The following is a 19,990-nucleotide window of genomic DNA, read 5'->3' on the forward strand; positions in this document are numbered from 1 at the left end:
GCTTTTTTTACAAAGTGAAAAGCCGCAACTTCAAAGGCGAGCGTTTGAGCGACTCTTCTCTCAAAAGTGGAGCAAACAAGTGAGGCGGGTGATATATTTTTCTCACGTTTGGCGCTCATAAACAGGCTGTAGGGGCGCATATACTGATGGAACATCATTAAAATGTCCATTTTAATAGGGACCTTAGGAAGGGTCAAAAGTGACACTCGCATTAGGCCTTTGTCGCCTGTCGTTAAACATGACGTCTTTTTTTAACCACACATCGTCACTGCAGTGCTAAGCGTGTCACAGGAAGTGATCCAAAGCAGCAGGGTCATCGATCCTTCTGTGGAGCGGAATGGAGAGCGACGGGAAAGCCGGGGAGAGGAAATTAGTGTAGGAGGAGGAAGGGAGGGTGGTCTTGATGAAGTGCGAGAGGAGTGTGATTCGTCAGGCTGAACGGAAACGATGACGCTCTCTGACTTTTGACTGGAGCGCTGAGCCTCGCCTGCATCACTGTCTCTTGTACTCATTGCTGTGATTTATGGGCAGGAATCATCTTTACTGAGGGATTGGTTCATGCTGCTATTACTCACACACACACACGTGCACATGCACATCGCATACCAGGGCTAGCCTTCTTCATTAGCTCTGCCCGCTTTAGGATTTCTGAACAGCTGTGCATGTCTAAATTGGCCTAAGTCTTTGGTACAAGCTTGCCTGCATGTTTCCTCGCTGGCGAGCCAGTCCAATTTTCCCACTAATATCATCTCCTACACTCGGTTTCCATGAACGCTTCCTTTCCTTCTAATGAGGAATAAAGTTTCAGACTGTCTTCTTTTCCCTTGAGAACCTTCCTGGGCTAAAGAAAAAGAACGTTTCCATAACTCAGTCAGGCCCAACTAGTAGTTTTCTGCCTAAACGGGCGGCAGTAGAAGTCAAAACGGCAAATTTAAAGGAAGTTTTTAAACAAAAAGTAACATATTTTCTTGTAAACATTGCTACAAGCAGCTACGACAGGCGATGGATGGGGGTGAGGGAGTGGGTGGAGTGAGGTTTCCCAGGCTGGCAAAATTAGCATGTTAATATGTAAATCAAGTATCCTAAATGTAAATATGGAAATACAGAAAAACACATTTTATTAGGTCCTGTTTTTACATCTGGCTTCTTATTTACTCGCCGTTCCTGCCGCATAAAGAAGATCTTTAGTAGGCCCTTCGAAACAGGAGAGAACTCCTGTCACAGAAACAGGATCTTTGACTAGAATTTTTGCTGCAGGCTCTTCAAAGCAGAAGGGCACTCCTGTCATATCCACAGGATCTTTGACTAACGTTTTTGCTGTAGATCATTCAAAACAGCAGAGCTCTCCTTTCATGTATAGGATCGTTCACTAGCATTTTTGCTGTAGATCCTTAAAAAGAGCAAGGCTCTCCTGTCAAAGAGGATCTTTGTCTAGCTCAGGGGTGTCCAAATTCTTCCCATCGAGGGCCGCGTACGCTAGCATCAAAGGATGCGAGGGCCACATTGAGATTATACATTTTGTAAACCAACCCATGTAGATGTGCTAATAAGTTAGATACATTTAAAGAACATGCAAACTGCATCTCAGCTTTGTCTTATAGGTGACAAAGTGTATCGTTATTTTTTCTTCACCGCGTGTTTTTCCATTTTTGCCGTTGTTGTTTTTAAATTTTAGAAATACTTCTTGTCATTTTTTTTTTGTAACACTAATATTTTGACTTTATTCTTGTAATATCACAACTTTTTCCCAACGTAAGTTTCCCAAAGAGCAACTTTATTCTTTGTTTTGTTACTAATTAGCAAAAATTCTTGTGGAAATAATTGTGAAAATTGTCCCGCTCTGTGCTCATGCTTTTATTTTGGACTACCTTTCTAGTACTTCCTGTACTTCCCTCGGCTGAATTTACCTTCCTGATTTGAAGCACCTGCCGCTCTTTTGTGTTTTGATGATTTAGTTCAGCCTTTTGCGTCCGTCCGTGTGTCTATCAATGTGCTTGTTGGCGGGTTTCTTTCCCCAGATCCCTTTTTCTGCTTTGCTTCATTCAGCAAAATAAATATTTTTACCTGCACTGGGGGTCCCTTCTCTGAGGTCGTCGCCACAACACACCGTGACAGAAAATTACATTTTTTTCTCATGCTATTATGGCGTTATGCTCGTAATTTTTGTTGTTGTGATTTTGCAGTTTCTTATATGAATAGTATGACTTTATTCTAATATTTCTACTCTATTCTCCTAAAATGACTGCTCTTTTTCCATTCCTTCGGTTGTTTTGTTCAGTTTCCTTTGCAATTGTATTTTTTAAATGTGCCGAGGGGCAATAAAAAATCAGCAAACTACCTCAGAGCCGCACTTTGGACACCACTGGTCTAGCATATTTTGGTCCCAAAAACAGGATCTTTGACTTTTTTTTTTTTTTTTGCTGTAGGTTCTTCAAAGCAGAAGAGTGTCCCTGGCACATATAGAGGATCTTTGCAGTAATGTTGCACCTGGAACAATCGAGTTTGCTGCTTTCGATGCTCGCTTAGCTGAAGTCTCATGAGATATGCTGATGTGTTGTGTGACGTCACAAAGTCATATTTTTCAGAAATATTCCTAAATTGTACAACCTTGGTGTGCTTGAGTTCCAAAGGAGCAGAAGGGAGCGCAGGATAACACGGTTATCTTTCTTCTAGCGTTTGGAAATGGCTGCCAAAGGGGATGAGTGTCTTGATTTATTATGTGTTTGAGGGGAAAGTGTGTGTGTTTGTGTACTGCGTCTGCAGATAAGGATGAAAGGAAAAGGCATTACTGCATGTGTTTATCTTCAGAGGTGGGGGGGGAAAGGTGATTAAAATATGATATTTACCAATTAAAATCACCAGCAAATATGTCGCTCCATGGACCCAAACTAGAAAGTTAGAATCATCCTTCATTTCTGACCTTTCTCTTCATCTTCCCTCCCCTCTGGAGGTCTGAAGCCACCTCATTGAAATAAATGAACACAGCAGGAATGGATGTCATTCTCAACCGACTGGAAGGGCAGCTCATCATTCCACCGTTGGGTTGGGCAAATACGTTTATTTGCCATTCATGCTCTGTACATGTGGGGGTGGAGCAGGGTGGGACAGTACGGGAGGGAGGGTACGTTAGTTCTTTGGCAAACAAATCAAAACTCGGCTATTAAGTCACAAGAAAAAAGAGAAATATTCGGGGACTGGAGATTTATACATGGCGGGGCCAAGCAACTTCTCCCCAATGTGGGTCAGAGTTTTTCTTCCTGTCACACACACACACACCAATGACCACAAATAAGATTCAATTGGAGGGGAAGAAAAGCAAAAAAAAACATTCTTTAGCACCATTTGTTATTATAAAGAAGAGTCATTTACAGATGGCATGTACAACATTACACAAAAGGCCACCATTACACTGGCGGATGCAAAATATCGATATTGTGGTATTTCACAGTACAGTATTGATACAAACATATTTCCTCCACGTTAAAGGTAACGTTTATCACGTCAGGCTGCTCCGAAAAAGTCACAACATCGTCAAAAATGGCGCAGGTTGTTGATACTTTGTTTTAACACACCACACCACCGATGTCGAGCTACTAAATGTACTTTTTAGTGTTAAAGGATGAGAATTTGAATGTACACTGCAATGCTAACATTAAGGGGTTTGCAGAAAAACTTGAGAAAATCCATGATTTGTGTTTTACGTTTGAACATTTAAAAACACTGTACACGTCTTTGTGTCAAACATTGTTCAAAGCAGCTTTTTTCCTCATTATTACAACACTGCCGTGGAAACAGGAGTTCAGAACATTCAGAGAGACTCTTCCATCCCATTTAAAAACATATACAGTACCGTATTTACCCGAATGTAAAGAGAAACTGTTGTCTAGAGACGCATACCAGAAAGTGGCGTCAAACAAGTTTTACCTCAAAAGCTTTTTTTCTTGTCACTCACAGGGTCTCAGGTGGAAAGACCCTGCTGGAAAGTTAACAGTTATGATGCTAACTTTAAGATAATGGTTATCAATGAAGCTGTATAAGTAGCTTAAAAAGTATGATAACCAATCGTTTACTATTGATCAGTTGTTATTTCATTGATACTGGAAAAAAAATATTAAAAAAAAGATTAGTTTTGTCTTTTTTTGTAGTTTTGGATTATGAATCTTTCCATGAATGGGTCTTGCCAAAGAGGGGCTCTCTTATGTCAACATGGTATTTAAAGAAATCACAATTATTGACTTAATGGTGATGTTTTTTCCTTAATGACATGTAGTGAAATGTCCATAATGTCTCTATTTTCATATTATCATGCTGTATTGTGAATTACTATGTGATTCCCACCCCGACTGTAGCACCATTTTTCTTTGAAACAAAAGAGTCTCTTAAAGAGAGTGAGCATAACAGGTCATTTAACGTCAAAAACACTGGTGATGTCACCTCGGCTCCAGTTTTGACACCGCCATCTCCTTAAATAACCTAAAACTAAAGCAATGGCGCACCATGAGTTGAATGTAAGAGTGGAGTTTCCCTTCAAAGCTTTGCTGAGATGTCCCCAGCGACCTTCACTGGCCCTGTGAAATGGGCACAATCAGCCAGAAGATGTGCGACAGCAACCTCCCTTCCCCTACAGCAAACTAGTCCCTAGCCTCAGAGGGTGATTCTTTCTGCTGAGGGAGCAATTGTCGCCTCCTCCCTCCCATCCCCCTCCAATTCGTCCTGTGGTCCAGAGGCACACAAACACACACACAAAAAATAGCACCGACGAAACGTTCATATTTCAACATATGAATGAATGAGAGAAACAAATGCCTGCGAGTGTGGCGCTAAAGTGACAGGAGTTGCATGACATGTCCCTTGCTATAAAGGAGACGAGAGAATATTTTAATCAGCGTGCTCTTAATTCCTGTCCTGGAATGTCCTCACTTTAATTGGACCGTGTCAGCCTGACAAATACAGTACTTCTTACTCCGCAACATGGAGTCGTGTTGGCTAGCCTATTGAATGCTAATCACTTGTAGCAAACTGCACTTGAAGGCGGTAAACAAGGCAAATTCATCACGGCTGCAGACAGAATGTGGGTAATGGCGCCCGTGTAGAGTTAATATGCAATTGTCAGTATAGCGACATGGCGGCATGCAAATGAAGGTGTCAGAGGCGGTCTTTGACAACATTAGGTAGCTTTGCAGTTCATCCTCCAAGAGTGAAGGTTAATGTCAGTTTCCCTTTTGGTCCTCTTCATGTTGTAAAGCCAACACGGGCTGTGAAGAAAGTCTTAAATAATATACATCTAATAAATATTGCTCGGCGCAGTGGTCAAACTCTTTTGCAGTGTTCAGTGGTTTTGCTTTCGCTTGTTGTTTTGTCTTTGTGGCGATGACGTTATCCAGTGAAGCAGACACGTCCCACTTGGAATCCGAACTTCTGGTTGCTGCTGCCAAAGTCTGTCGCAGACACGTCCATAATGGGGAGCAGCTCGGCGGAGGCGGAGTCCATATCTAGAACCGTACTTTCCTGACCTTTGCGGAACTGAAAGAGAAATATTTAAAGCGGTTGTTAGTAGTAGCGCCGCTGTTCATTAGACGGCCTTACAGTGGAACCTCCATTTTCATCATTAATCTGTTCCAAACGATCAGACGAAAACTGAAAGTTACTCACTTGAACTTAAGCAGCAGGTACAAACATCATTGATGTAATGTGTGTCCCTTAAATCCTTCCCTGTGCAAACTCTGTTAACTAGGAACCTTTACATGGCAATCCTATTAAAACAGATGCTACCTTCTTACTCCCTTGAATTCACCTTCTTCATCGAAGTTATGGCGCTTATAAACAAACAAAAAACAGATTCCTCTAACACTAACAAATACGCAGCGCGCTTGAACGACTCATCAGCGGAGTGTGCACAGTGCTTGAAGGGAGGAAGAAAGGAAACATACGGAGTTGTTCACCATTCAGTGTGTGTTCTATGAACAAATAAAACACACACACACACATAAAAAAAGACGATTCAAGGATTCCCTGGCTGGAATCTGTCCATAGTGTCGCAAGACTACAGTAAAAGAACTATTATCCATTCTTCACAGAGACTAAGTAACAACGAGTGGATGCTTTAATTGGTTTGAAAACCGAGACGTACTGTATTTATGGCAACAATTTTTGCGGAAAACTGACTCCTACAAAAGAGATACCACGCTATTTCATTTCAGTAATGAGCCCCCTTTTTAAAATAGTCAGCATGAATTCTTGAGTTGAGTTTCAGTTTTATTTCCTCCTTCCTGCACGGTGCAGCTATACCATCATTGGCCAGCCTTTCGATGCGTGATCTCGCCAGGTCATGGTTGTGATGTCACACAGGGTAAAGTTAATATATTTATTGAATATAGCAAATTAACCAAAATTAAAGATAAAATCAATTCAAATGAAATAATGATTTTATGTGTCGTTTTTATTTGTATATATTAACAATATTTAATAATGCTAAACACAGAAATTAAATAATAATAATTGTAGTCACTATGTTTAATAAGATATTGTGTTTTTTAAATACTAACATGATAAAGTAATTTCACTTTCAATTTCAACTTCACCACAAAAGTATAGTAAGGTCATGGCGTGAGAGCTGACCTGGCATCCATCATGGACGGCGTGGATGAAGGAGCTTTTGGTTTGAGTCAGCTCCTCGTCGTTGCTGCCCCGGAAGCGCACAGCGTGGCGGTAGGACCGTGATGAGCTATCGAACCAGCCCGCCGAGTTCTGGCACATGTAGGTGAACCGCTGCTTGGCCGTGGCACTCAGCAGCTTGAGGAAGGTCAGCTGGACCACGTGTATGGTGTTGCCGTCCATGTCGTTGTAGGAGAACTGGCGGGTGAGGACACAGGAACCATTAGAGCAGATCAGAAACAAACAGGGGGTGATGGTTGTGTACCTTTTTGCCTTTCCTGAATTGACTGTACCAGCTTCCTGGCTTCTCCTTGCTCCATGCTGCTGGTTTCACCTGCACACATCGGCATCGGTTTTTGCGTACTAATGCAGATTAATGCAAAAGATTGGATGGAGTCGCACCATTTCAATCTTCTTGTCAGGATCCAGGCAGGTGTCTCCTCCAGCTGTAAAGTTGCAGTAGACCTTGATGGCATCTCGGTTGCATCCTTGGTTTGGATCAATCCAGTAGTCTCCTGCAAAGCACACACGCATTCAGCATTATGACTGCCCTTAGAAGAATGGTGCTTTGTCCTTGATCACCATCTTTGAAGTCCGGTTGAACCATCATGAGCTCCTTGCATGTGCGTGCAGGGCTCTCAAAGGTCCCCAGCGGCCTCCTCATGAGCTCCACCTCGGTTTTCATAGAGGAAAGAGTGGCAAAGACTTCCTCCATTCCATCTTCTCCTTCTCCTAGAGGCTGATCAGCCTGAAGAAAGTCTTCCATATTGATTTCCACCTCCTCCTCTTTAGATGAGGCTTCGCTGGCGCCATTCGAGTTGCGTCTTTTCTTCTTCCTGCCCTCCCTGATAGGCAGCGGTTGAACCACAGTAGCAGCTGGTCCCTGTGGGTGCAGCGGAAAGATGATGACCAAACAAGAACTTGTCCAAGGGATGCTATGAAGATGCTACTCACTGGGGGTCCTGGAGGGCCAGCACGGCCTGGATCACCTCTGGGACCAACGGTGCCCTGGAAAACAGAATAGTACAACACTTTGTGCCAATCATCTGTCACCTGCAGCCTGTCTGGTACACTGCTCAGCTTTATCCAGGCTGCTACTTTACAGGATTATGCAGCTGTGTGCATCAGCTTTTGCCTCTCCAGACATGGTACATATCAGGTTTCACACACATAAATCCTATTATGATGGCCCAGTGGACAGATACTACACACCGGGCAGCGTGATTGTTCAATACAGTCGGCTTTTAGTGAAGTAAACACTGCAGGTTTTGATTACATTTGGTACATTTAAGCCCATAAACACCTGGAACACACACAGAAAATGAGACCCCTCAGGTGGACTCACCGTATCTCCCTTGGATCCTTTCTCTCCACCTGCACCCTAAAAAACAGGAAGAACTACGGTAACGCTATCAAAATGAGAAATAAACACTGTATAATGCAATAATTCAACTGAAAATTCTCTTATTTCCTTAAACTAGTGGCCTGCGCCAATTCATTATGTGGTGTGGAAACATGTCACTTGCACAGCAGAGATGGCATCTGAGAGATGAATTTTACAATATATGGTTTATATATTCTAAAATATTATTTGAAAGTGATATAATTTATTTGTGGAAAAATGTCATAAAAGAAAAAAAAATGTTTTCAATCAACTAATCAGGGGTTTCCCTCCATTAAATTCATTACCCCCCAAAAAAGACCTGCCACTCTGCTGTTGAGTAAATAAATGCCACAATACAAATACAATTGTAATCGTAACCTACCGACAGACCAGGTGGTCCCGGTGGACCAGTGGGACCAGGTGGGCCAGAAACACCCTGTAGATAAGGAGTATAAGGACAGGTCCTTTAAGACTAGTGTTAGAGTAATCATATCCGATGTTGCAATTCTCCATACCTCATCTCCTTTAGGCCCCTGTGCACCATCGACACCAGGCAGGCCACGGTCACCTTTCTCTCCAGGTTCTCCCGGGGAGCCGACCAGTCCAATCAACCCACCGTGACCCTACAGACACACTTGTAGTTACTCAACTCTACTGTGTTCCAGGACTTAGACTGATCCCCTGTACTAGCGTTGCAGATGTTTACTTTTTCTCCCTGTATTCCAGTGTCCCCTTTAAATCCAGGAAGTCCTGGTGGTCCCTGTTACACAAAATCAATGGTGGTTATCCACTTCAAGCATGAAGCTTCTGAATGGGATTAAGTTGGATTTGACACCTGATTTTTTTAATCATCATAAACCTGTTTTAGTTCATTAGCTCTGTTCTTGTGATCTTACCAATGGCCCAGGTGGTCCAATTTGTCCTGGTTCACCAGTTAAGCCTTGCTCACCCTTCAGATAAAACAAGTGAAAGCCTAATTACATGATATCTTAAGATGGGACACTTAAGTTAGATCCAGATAGGGACTTATACTGTACTGACCGCAGGGCCTGGAATTCCTCGAAGTCCCTCTGGACCAGACTTCCCTGGGTGTCCTTGTGGTCCAACGGGGCCTGTCATGCCCACTGGACCTTGCGTGCCAGCTACTCCCTACCAAGCAAAAAAGGGTAGCCATGAAGACAACCATCACACATTCAGTGGTGTGAAAAAGAGTTTGCTCCATTCCTGATTTCTTTTTTTTTTGCTTGTTTGTCACACTTAACTGTTTCAGATCGTCCAACACATTTAAATATTAGTCAATGACTACACAAGTGAACATAAAATGCAGTTTTTAAATGAAACTTGTTTTTATTAAGGGAGAAGAAAAATCCAAACCTAGATGGCCCAGTGTAAAAAAGTCATTGTCCTCCTGTTGCCCCCCCCCAGAAAAAAAGTAATGAGAGAGCTATCAGTCTGTAAAAGGTTATAAAGCCATTTCTAAAGCTTTGGGACTCCATTGAACCACACTGAGAGCCATTATCTACAAATGGCCAAAACATGGAACAGTGGTGAACCTTCTCAGGAGTGGCCGGCCAAACAAAATGACCCCAAGAGCGCAGCGACGACTCATTCAAGAGGTCACAAAAGACCCCACAACAACATCCAAAGAGCTGCAGGCCTCACTTGCCTCAGTTAAGGTCAGTGTTCATGACTCCGCCATAAGAAAGAGCTAAAACGGGGGCAAAAACGGCCTGCATGGCAGAGTTCCAAGATGAAAACTACTGCTGAACAAAAAGAACATTAAGGCTCGTCTCAATTTTGCCAGAAAACATCTTGATGACCCCAAGACCTGTGGTCTGAGGAGACCAAGGTTGAACTTTTAGGAGGGTGTGTGTCCCATTACATCTGGCGTAAAAGTAACGCCAGAAAAAGAACATCATACCAACAGTAAAACATCGTGGTGGTGGTAGTGTGATGGTCTGGGGATGTTTTGCTGCTTCAGGACCTGAAAGACTTGCTGTGATAAATGGAACCATGAATTCTGCTGTCTACCAAAAAATCCTGAAGGAGAATGTCCGGCCATCTGTTCGTGACCTCAAGCTGAAACTAACTTGGGTTCTGCAGCAGGACAATGATCCAAAACACACCAGCAAGTCCACCTCTGAATGGCTGAAGAAAAACTAAATGAAGACTTTGGAGTGGCCTAGTCAAAGTCCTGACCTGAATCCTATTGAGATGCTGTGGCATGACCTTAAAAAGGTGCTTCATGCTGGAAAACCCTCCAATGTGGCTGAATTACAACAATTCTACAAAGATGAGTGGGACAAAACTCCTCCACAGCACTGGAAGAGACTCATTGCAAGTTATCTCAAACGCTTGATTGCAGTTGTTGCAAGGGTGGCCCAACCAGGTATTAGGTTTAGCGGGGAATCGCTTTTTCACACAGGACCATGTAGGTTTGGATTTTTTTTTTTTGGTCCTTAATAATAAAAAGTTTCATTTAAAAACTGCATTTTGTGTTCAGTTGTGTTGTTATTGACTAATATTTAAATGGGGGCAAACACTTTTCCACACCAGTGTATGCCACCATCCTCACCTTGTCTCCTTTCTTTCCTTGCTTCCCTTCAGTTCCTGCAGCACCCACATGACCCTAAGAAAGCGAATATATGGAATATGTTGATAGAAAGAACAGACAAGCGTACTCATTAGCCTTACCCTTCGTCCAGGAGGTCCCGGCGGACCTGGCTCTCCAGAGGCTCCTGGGGGTCCCTGCAGGTGGTAGAAAAATAATTTGAATCTATAAAATGCCCAACACAAGAATCAAAACAACTCACCACTTTGCCAGGTTCTCCGTTGTCACCCTTAGGTCCTGATCCACCTTCTTTTCCCTAAATGATATATACGTATGATGTTATAGTACAGGAATTAGTCGACCATTAAAATGAAAGAAAAAAAAGAGTGGATGAGGAGTGTCCTGTATTAATTTCTACTGTAAGGAGACACATTTTATCCAAGTGGAGATTGAGGGCAGTAAGAAACCGGACTGCCTCAGCAAGGTGGAGACTGTGGAGTATAATACTCTACTGTAGTGTCCAGCCACAACATAAGCTAACCTAGTTAGCTAACTTATTTCAAGTTGTGTTTCCTCAAATGTTACATCCTTGGAAACTTTGCTGACCAAGTAGAACGTGGAGCTCATGTAGTGCAGTGGAAAACGTGTATTTTTTAAAGATGCTTACACTGACACCAGCTTCTCCACGGGGTCCTGTGTCTCCTGGGAATCCATTAGGACCCTTTGGGATGCAAATGAGTCAGTCACACAATTGCTAATATTGACCGACCTTTTATATGTTAGTGAGAGAGACAAACGTACAAAATTGCCCTTGGGTCCATCCTCTCCTGGTGTTCCTCTAATTCCTAGAGGTCCAGCTGTACCAGGAGCTCCAGAGTCACCCTTCTCCCCCACATCTCCTTTAACGCCCTGCAAAGACGGTGAATGCTGTCACAAAGCCAGGATGGAAGAACTAAATATAAAACAAAGCTAAAGAAAGACATCGACTCACAGCGCTGCCGGTTTCCCCAACTGGGCCTGGGTCTCCGGCCTCTCCATCCTCACCCTAGAATAGAAAAAAGGTTAAAACACAAACAAATGTAAGACTTTGCGTAGTTTTAATAAGACATGCTGACCTTTTCTCCGGGAAGTCCTGGCTGACCAACTCCACCAGAGATTCCCGCTGCACCCTGAAAGACAGAATACTGTAAATAACCGGTGCGTTTATTGGCCTAAACAGCAAAGAGGACGGGGCGCCAAATGTAACCAGACAATAACTGGAGAATTTGAAAACTAATTTTCTATAACAAGTTATTTTTTTTACTTATATACTGATTTGGAGTGCATAAAAACATGGAAAGAGACAGCTTTGACCATATAGTCATTTGGAGCAGGGGTATATAAATGGGACTTATTGGACCTGGAATCGTAACTTTCTTGTACTGTAATTTTCATCTTCTAATATGATGACTTTATTCCCATAATATAACTTTTTCCCCAATCTACTTTTCCAAAAATGACAACTTAATTCTTTCTGTTTGTTTATCATAAAATTACAACTTTGTCTTTTTTCTTTAACATTTCAACTTCATGCTACTAAAATTATTTTTCCTCATAATATTACATTCTTCTTGTGAACGTATGACGTTATTCTCGTGAGATGACAAATTTTTTGTCTTCATATTTTTGACTTTATTCTTGTAAAAAGTCATTTTTTGTTGTTTTTTTTTAGTTTTCCTTTTTTAGTTTGTAGAACGTGCCTGATGTAGAGCATTAACAAGTATATGGTAGCGAGGAGCAAACTGCAGTTTAGATCAGTGAGATCGATAAAGATCAATAAAGTATCTATCCAATCTAAGTGTCACACACACAAGTTCCACACCAAATAAAACAAAACTAAATAAAACAAAATGAAGAGCGGTAATTGCAGAAGTATAAAGTCACAATATTAAGAGAAATAAGTTTATATCTTATGAGAAAAAAGTTGTGATATTATGACAAAAACGTTGTGATATTATGAGGATCAAATTTTAATTTTAGAACCATAAAGTTGAAATGTTCAAGAAAAAGATGTTATTTTTTTATGAAGTAGTATTGTTATAAGAAACAAGGAAAACAGAGAATAAAGTCGCAGTTTTCAGAGAAGTTATAAAATGATCAGAATAAAGGCATAATGTGGTGGCAATAAAGTTATAATATTCAGAGAAAAAAGTTGCAAGAAGAAAGTAGAAATATTTGGAAATTTAAAAAAAACTGCAAAAATGGAAAAATGAACAAGACATATGCTTTTCCACCTACAACAAAACGCTTTAAATATATATACCTTCTTAGCTACACACTATATAACTTCTTAGCTATATATAACTTCTTGGGTTGTTTTGAAAATGAAAAATATACAGTAAATAGCCCCACATCATTTGATTTTTCAGTATGCGGCCCACAGAGGAAAAACTTTGGACATCCTTGGCCGACAACGAGTCGTTAATGCCGATGTCTTTTGGCCCGACGCCAGTGGTAATTTGCTTTTGCAGACCGCACACCTGGTGAATATCCTGTAGGAGATTTAATTGAATAGAATAGCATCTCCAAGGACAGCTTTAAACGATTCATTCTGTTTCTCTCGTTGTTGTGTTTTTCTACTTTTTGGCCTCACAGAAAAACAACAAACATTAAATGTCATGTGTTTTCTGCGCGCATGCAGTCTGAGGCAGGTGTTGTTTGTCATCTTTGTCGAGGCTCATATTTGAATTCACGCTGCATTCGCTGCCTTTAGACAAACCGAATAAGACAAAGCACCTTCTCGCAGAAGCCGAGTGATCTCCCGCTAGCTGGCGGCTGCTCTCATCATGCACTAACATTCCGTTCGCCCCACTAACACCCGTATAGGTCCATTTATGGATCACGGCGTCTGTGCAGCCGCTGTCTCTCCATCTCGGCTTACTGCACTCCAAAGCTGAATAATTGACCAGAGTGAGGTTGTAGATGGACAGCCATTACTGGGGTAAATATAACCACCTCTCTGGGATGATAGTCTTCATACTTCTGAATGATTAATAGAGCAGTAAATAGAACTCTGTGTTGAGGATTATATCCTTAGACTCTTTTAATAATTCAAGTTGCAAAGGCAGATGGGAGTCTGCGGTCGAATCGAAGAAACCATACACTCTAAACATAAATGGAGCCCGTCTGCAGTGTCTCAGGATATGTCTGGACTTTCTCATTAGACCACGGGTGTCCATACTTTTTCCACCGAGGGTCGCATGCTGAAAAATGTTAGGAATCGAGTGGCATTATGCCTTTTCTGCTCTTTTTTCAACTTTTTCTTGTTTTTTTTTTAATTGTTCTTGTTTAATTGTATATTTACAGCAAGCGGCGGGTCAATTTAGAAAAAACAAAAACAATCTGCAGACTGGAAGTGGCCCCCAAGCCGCACTTTGGACACCACTGCATTACACCCCTGTGTACCTAATGTTATGCCATGTGGTTTAAATGGTATTTTGAGTGATCATTTGCTAAACCATCATGTTTTCTTTATGAGTTACTCAGGCATGCAACTGACAATCTTCTGCGTGTTGCATATTTTTCCAGCTGGGTGAACATTAATAAGCTGTTTCAGTGACACAAAAGTATGACATATTTAATAGTTAGAGGCTGAATGGGAAGCCTGTTTATATTTGTATTCACTTTAGATTACAATGTACGAACAGTATGCGTGTACAATTCCCCTTTTTTTATCCATTTGCCATTGTGCCTTTTCCAGTAATTACTTTCTTCTGGCATCTGATTGGCTGAGGCCTTATAGCGTTTATAGAGCCACCTGTTGGTTTGGCATATGCTTGACAGTGTGTTTTCAGGCAGAAAGACATTTTTGTCAACATATTCTTAAACTGAATTGTAGTGTACTCATCAAAAAATATCAATTGTGATGTTATAAAAAGCTTGAGGGTGACTCCTACCTCTGCACCAATTGGCCCCAGGGGGCCTCTGGGTCCATGCTGTCCTGGGGGTCCCTGTAACGAGACAGATCAAATGTTTTTGATAGGGTTTCAGTGCATGACGAAAACATGAATGCGAATAAAACGGCATGTGATCTGATCAGTGTCTTTGAAATCAGTGAGCTTCGGGTGCTTTCACACTTGCCATGTTTGGTTCAGTTATAAGGTAGTCTGGTGCGTTTGCTCTGTGTCAACACCTTTATCCCTGGTGTGCACCAAACAACGGACTGAGACCCATCTCCAAAGAGGTGAAGGTCTGCTTGCACGTGGACTGTCTCTTTGCTCTTCTCTCTCCCTCAGTGTGTGTGTGTGAGATGACGGCGCTCTTTCAAGGTATATTTTAGAAGCTTTTTGTGAAATTCATGCTGGTAAATATAGCAGATTATAAAAATAACCAGCATATTCAAACCAGCAGATGGTATTTTGATTTGGAATATTTTAGTTATGTCAAAAGAGCAATCAAGTCCTTACTTTTTGCAAATGTTCTTTACCATGCAACCTGTGGTCACATGACAAAATCCCAGCGTGGACGCTAAGCAAAAAGTATATATTTTTCACATTTTTGGTCCAGTACATTATGCCGAATCACAAGTGTGAACCCAGCTTTAGAATTTGTTATACAAATCATAATATCAGTGATGTGATAAAGATGTCCAGTCCAGACAGGTCGTTCCCATCAATGCACAGTTTGATTTTTCTCATTTACTCCAGCGCCGCTCTCTCTCTGTCACCTGCTGTTAGTAATAAGAAGGCTGTTATGAACAGGACCATATTCTCTCAGCCAACAGCGTGAGGACGTGATTGGACTGCTCATTGCAGCTCTACAGTGGGCCAAGCAATTAATCCTAAGCGAGCTCAGTGTCTCAGCTGGAGAGGTGTGTGATGTGCAGACAGGAAGAGAGGAGATCTAGCTTGTGTGACGCAGCACATGGGCACACGTTTTGGGAGGCTTCTTGATCCGTAACATTCAGACATGAATGAAGGTCCCCCACGCGTCCTTGGCAAGCCTCGCCGATTCGTTTTTTTTGTTTTGGTTCCATGTCACAGCCAAATCTGGCCATGGAAGCAGAGGGTCTGCAGAGAACTTTCTGGAGCGTGTGTTCATGGTCGACGGCACAGTGAAGATGACTGTCACAAAGCAGGATGCTCATTAGTCAGCCAAGGCTTGGGCTAATCTGATTAGCAGCTGTCACGGCTTCTTCCTTCTCGCAGCCAGTGGCCCGCCTCTTCCTTCCACTCCATTGCTCCGCTTGCTTCCTCTCTGTCGCCCTCATGCCAGTCTTTTTTGTATCTATTTTCACTTTTCATTCACACAGACAGTTTTTCTCATCCTGTAGTTTGTGTCTTTCATCATACTTTTGTGAAAACACTTACGGTTGATTGCATGACACTGCATCAATTTAGATGTTAGTTTACAAAAGTGTTGGAGCCAGGAAAATGGTCTGAAAAAGGTTTAAAGAGTGACCGTTACCCAGAAATCCCACAAAACACGGCTGACATTAAATAATTTTTTACACACACAGTTGTAGGATATTGTCACTGCGTTTTCACATGCGGAATCCCACAATCCAATAGTTAGCGACAGCATCTGGTGTCTGAAATAGTTGTCAGACGATTGTTTTCAACACAACAGGACAGGACAAGTGAGCGTCCAGTATAAAACCATGCACTTCTGATCTGTTATCCTGGCATTCCCTTTTACATAGCCACTATCCAGCTTCTGTTACAGCTCAGATACTCCCTCTTAAAGGCCCTCCAATTATGCAAAGATGACTTTTAATGACGTTCTAACAGTATTATGTGTCTCTAGAGCAGCCATCACCAAATGGCGGACCTTGGTCCGGATATGGACAAACTAAAGTGAATGGGAAATATACTATAATAATATTAACGTGTCATGCTCGTGGGCCGATCGCAGCGTAATTATTTGAGTTATTACGGTTACGTGACGGCAAACGCAGCAAAGTCACTCAAAATGAGCCAATGAAATTGTTTGTTTACTTGCTGAGAAGTGAATGAGTGAAACACGGCTTGCTCAAAAGTAAGAAAGGTTGATAGAGAAAAACGCACATTTAAAAGTAAATGGACGAACCAACATATGTTCATTCGTCCACAATCCAGTGCAAAACTGCTGTGTCTCAAATGCTCTGAAACATTAGCACTGGTCAAAAGCGGAAATGTGACGAGCCATTGCCTGACAAAACACAAATCATTTGAGTGGAAGTATCCACCAAAGTCTGATGTGAGAGTGAGGAAAATAACGTACCTTAGCCCTTAATGAAAAATCTATGAGAGACACGTTCATTTAGAGCACAGCAACGTGCAAATGAGTGTGTAGTAAGGTTCGTATGGATATTGCGGCCAAACAAAAAATCCTTCACTGAAGGGAGAGTTATGAAGGAGGACTTCAGCTGCAGAGCCCTTACTCAAAGATAAACAAAAAAGAGGATTTATGTGACCAAATCGAGCAAATCCCAATCTCAGCTACAACAGTAACAAGCGCATCTGCCCACCTCCATGCATACGCCCAGGAAAGCTTTGTAAACAACAAAAGCAGGCTTTGCTACACATCTTTAAAAAAACCTGAAGCTCTGTCAGTCAGCTACAGACGTGGGATCTGTAAGATCGATCATGTTGAGGAAAAGGCTTCTTGAGACGTCATCTGTACTTCTGTGAATAAGGTGTCGGACGTTTCGCTCCTCATCCGAAGAGCTTCGTCAGCGAACTAATAAGTGCTGGTATCTTAGGCCTTAAATACAGTAAGAGTGGGCGGAATTGGTGTGCCAACACCCTCCTCCTATTGGTTCCTTACACTAAGCCTGGGTGGAGTAGTGGTATAATCCTATCCTGCTGTTAACACCTCCGATAAAAGGGAAGTGTCGCTCCCTGAATTTGGTATGAACGACTCTGATACTGGCTCGTTAGCATCTATTGTTCTGGCTCGGCCCTGGCTTCACCTCATTTGCAAGACTAAGAGCTGTGGGTTTTGGTCTCAGTAACCTGCTGAACACAGGGTCCAAATTAAACCTCAAACCACCATTCCGATTCAATGATGGGTTCTGTTGTTTGACAAAAATAGCTTCCTTTACTCCTCTTTCAAACCATCTGTTTGAGGGCATCGACCATGTTGTTTTTCTTCAGCGTAGGGCTGCAACGAACGATGATATTTTCTTAGTCGATTCATCTGAAGCTTGTTGTTTCGATTAATCGAGTAATCGGTGAGGTCAAACACGGACCAAATCAATATGAAACAAACACAGTCTTTGGTCTGGTCTGCAACATATCAGAATCACATTTGAGAGGCTGAAATGAGGATATTTGCATTTTTACATCTACAGTAATTGGTTAATCATCGATTCATTGTTGCAACGCTACTTAAGCGAAACGCTAACCTAGCATGATAGCTTTTAATGTTAACGTTTGAGTTATTGCAGTGGGGACCCAGACCTTAGCTTGTCAACTCCACTAGAGTACCTTTGAAACCTTTGAGTGCGTTGGTTTGCGTGCACAGTATGACAATCCTGTAGATCAGTCGGAGCACATCAAAATATGCTTTTCAGTCTGCCACCTTGCATCAAATCGTAACAATATTGAGACTAATCTAGTCAGAGCAATGCATCCATGCAACATTCAAGACGCGACCTATCATTTGTCATTCAAGCGTTCAAAACTCATGACCGCAGTGGGTTCATGCGTTTGACAAAGCAGCAGAATCATCTGTCACTATAGAACGACATATAGGCAGAACTTGTTGTAAAAGTAATGAGCTGTAACGGACTGCCTGTGTACCACTGTCATTGTACTGACTGCACTATTTTGTCATTGCCCTCCCAAAAGTAAGAAAAAGAAATGCACAGTTTGTCTGCATTGCCTCCAAATTTGCTAATAAATGATAATGAGGTGGATGCATGCAGACATGATGCCCGGAAGCATAAAAGAAAAGAAAAAGTACTGGACACTCAAATTCCAACTTTCTTTCATGTTGAGCTGACATCAGCTCATCACGGATGCAGATTATATCATAATCTGCTCCAGGCACAGCTCACTGGAAATATACTGTACAGGAACATCCAGTGGAAAAGAGGAAAGAGGGCATTTTTTATGGAACAAGACCTGAAAGAGACAGCATCTAAATATTATAACGCAAGGAATGGCGTGAAGGGGATTTTGTGGAAGCTTTTTATCATTAATACAGCTTCATGGTAGAAATATGGAGCAAAATCTACACCCAAATTTAATGAATCCTTCATTAAAGGTAATGAATGCAACTCGCTTGAAATTCATTTTTTGAAACAAAAAAATATAAGAACACCAACACCGGCTAGCATATGAACTACAAAAAATGTCAATATTTTTCACAGTTAAAATGAATAAATAAAATAGCTGCTGTTCATGTTGTTGTTATGATAGGGTGATGTCCAAACATGAGTTCAGAACACTCATAGAAAATCTCCCATCCCAATATGTAAAAATAAGATTACTCACCAGTGAGCCAACATGCCCACTTTCTCCTTTTTCTCCAGGTAGTCCTGGCATTCCCTGTGCATGAAAACATGGATTCAATACTGCATCTTGATTATGCAGTCAGTAGTCCTTATTACCTGTAGGCCTGCTGGACCATTTGCTCCCTTAAACCCCCTCAGTCCTTCATCTCCTTTTGCCCCGTTCATTCCCTGCTGCCCACGAGGGCCTGGCTCGCCATCTGCCCCCTGAAGCACAAGTCAGATCAGCGCTCCAAAACACATACATATTCCTGTAATTTAGCGTGACTCGTGGTGGCATACGTGCAGTCCTGGCTGGCCCACAGGTCCTTGCGTTCCAATAGGTCCTGGGGGTCCCTATAAAGGAAGACTGACTGTTAAGTACTGATTAAAGCCATCTGCTCATTATACCGCAGGGTTCATTGTCGAGACTAAGTGTTATCATAATGAGTTGTCCCAAACCGATTAGGCAGTCGGGATGTCCTTTACCTCCTGCTGATGCGAGTCGCTCACATAAGACAGAATGAAATTCATACTCACTGCTTCTCCTTTATCTCCCTTGCTTCCCTTCTGGCCGGGTCCTCCTGTCTCACCCTGGGGGAGACAAATGTACAAGTGTCAGCACACATGCAGTCCATTGACTCAGCACAGTAGGAGTCATTCTCCATTCCTTAAAGTATTTCCATATTGGACTCCAAGGGACCGTTTCCAGGGTAAAACTCAATCTTTAAGGGTACAACTCCAGTGACAAGGAAAAGGTACAAGAAAGTGTCTGTCAGTGTTGAATACCTTGTCTCCATCCTCTCCTGGAGGCCCAGGAGGTCCCACAGGCCCTGGCAGCCCCACAGGTCCTTGTTCCCCATCTTGCCCAGCCGGCCCCACGGGTCCCTTGTCTCCCTGAAGAAGAAAGAGCACAGCCATCACATCACTCACATAGCATCATCAA

General features: G+C 42.1%; 1 protein-coding gene across 3 annotated transcripts in view; it reads right to left on the minus strand.

The window, feature by feature from the left end:
* Positions 1-3,050: 3,050 nt before the first annotated feature.
* col5a3a (collagen, type V, alpha 3a) overlaps positions 3,051-19,990 on the minus strand; it is a 71,956-nt gene continuing 55,016 nt past the window's right edge. For all 3 annotated transcript variants that reach the window (XM_054760119.1, XM_054760120.1, XM_054760118.1), the window contains 25 exons: positions 19,834-19,941; positions 19,585-19,638; positions 19,348-19,401; positions 19,165-19,272; positions 19,049-19,102; positions 14,525-14,578; positions 11,705-11,758; positions 11,581-11,634; positions 11,391-11,498; positions 11,257-11,310; positions 10,852-10,905; positions 10,733-10,786; positions 10,614-10,667; positions 9,080-9,187; positions 8,935-8,988; positions 8,745-8,798; positions 8,554-8,661; positions 8,421-8,474; positions 8,000-8,035; positions 7,609-7,662; positions 7,237-7,537; positions 7,057-7,169; positions 6,920-6,988; positions 6,619-6,852; positions 3,051-5,523 (listed from right to left, as the gene is read on the minus strand). In XM_054760119.1, coding sequence (XP_054616094.1) covers positions 5,377-5,523; positions 6,619-6,852; positions 6,920-6,988; positions 7,057-7,169; positions 7,237-7,537; positions 7,609-7,662; positions 8,000-8,035; positions 8,421-8,474; positions 8,554-8,661; positions 8,745-8,798; positions 8,935-8,988; positions 9,080-9,187; positions 10,614-10,667; positions 10,733-10,786; positions 10,852-10,905; positions 11,257-11,310; positions 11,391-11,498; positions 11,581-11,634; positions 11,705-11,758; positions 14,525-14,578; positions 19,049-19,102; positions 19,165-19,272; positions 19,348-19,401; positions 19,585-19,638; positions 19,834-19,941 — 2,196 coding nt within the window. In that variant the 3' untranslated portion in view covers positions 3,051-5,376. The remainder of the gene's footprint in view (positions 5,524-6,618; positions 6,853-6,919; positions 6,989-7,056; positions 7,170-7,236; positions 7,538-7,608; positions 7,663-7,999; positions 8,036-8,420; positions 8,475-8,553; positions 8,662-8,744; positions 8,799-8,934; positions 8,989-9,079; positions 9,188-10,613; positions 10,668-10,732; positions 10,787-10,851; positions 10,906-11,256; positions 11,311-11,390; positions 11,499-11,580; positions 11,635-11,704; positions 11,759-14,524; positions 14,579-19,048; positions 19,103-19,164; positions 19,273-19,347; positions 19,402-19,584; positions 19,639-19,833; positions 19,942-19,990) is intronic.

This window comes from Dunckerocampus dactyliophorus, chromosome 18 (assembly GCF_027744805.1).
Source record: "Dunckerocampus dactyliophorus isolate RoL2022-P2 chromosome 18, RoL_Ddac_1.1, whole genome shotgun sequence".
Taxonomy (NCBI): Eukaryota; Metazoa; Chordata; class Actinopteri; order Syngnathiformes; family Syngnathidae; genus Dunckerocampus; species Dunckerocampus dactyliophorus.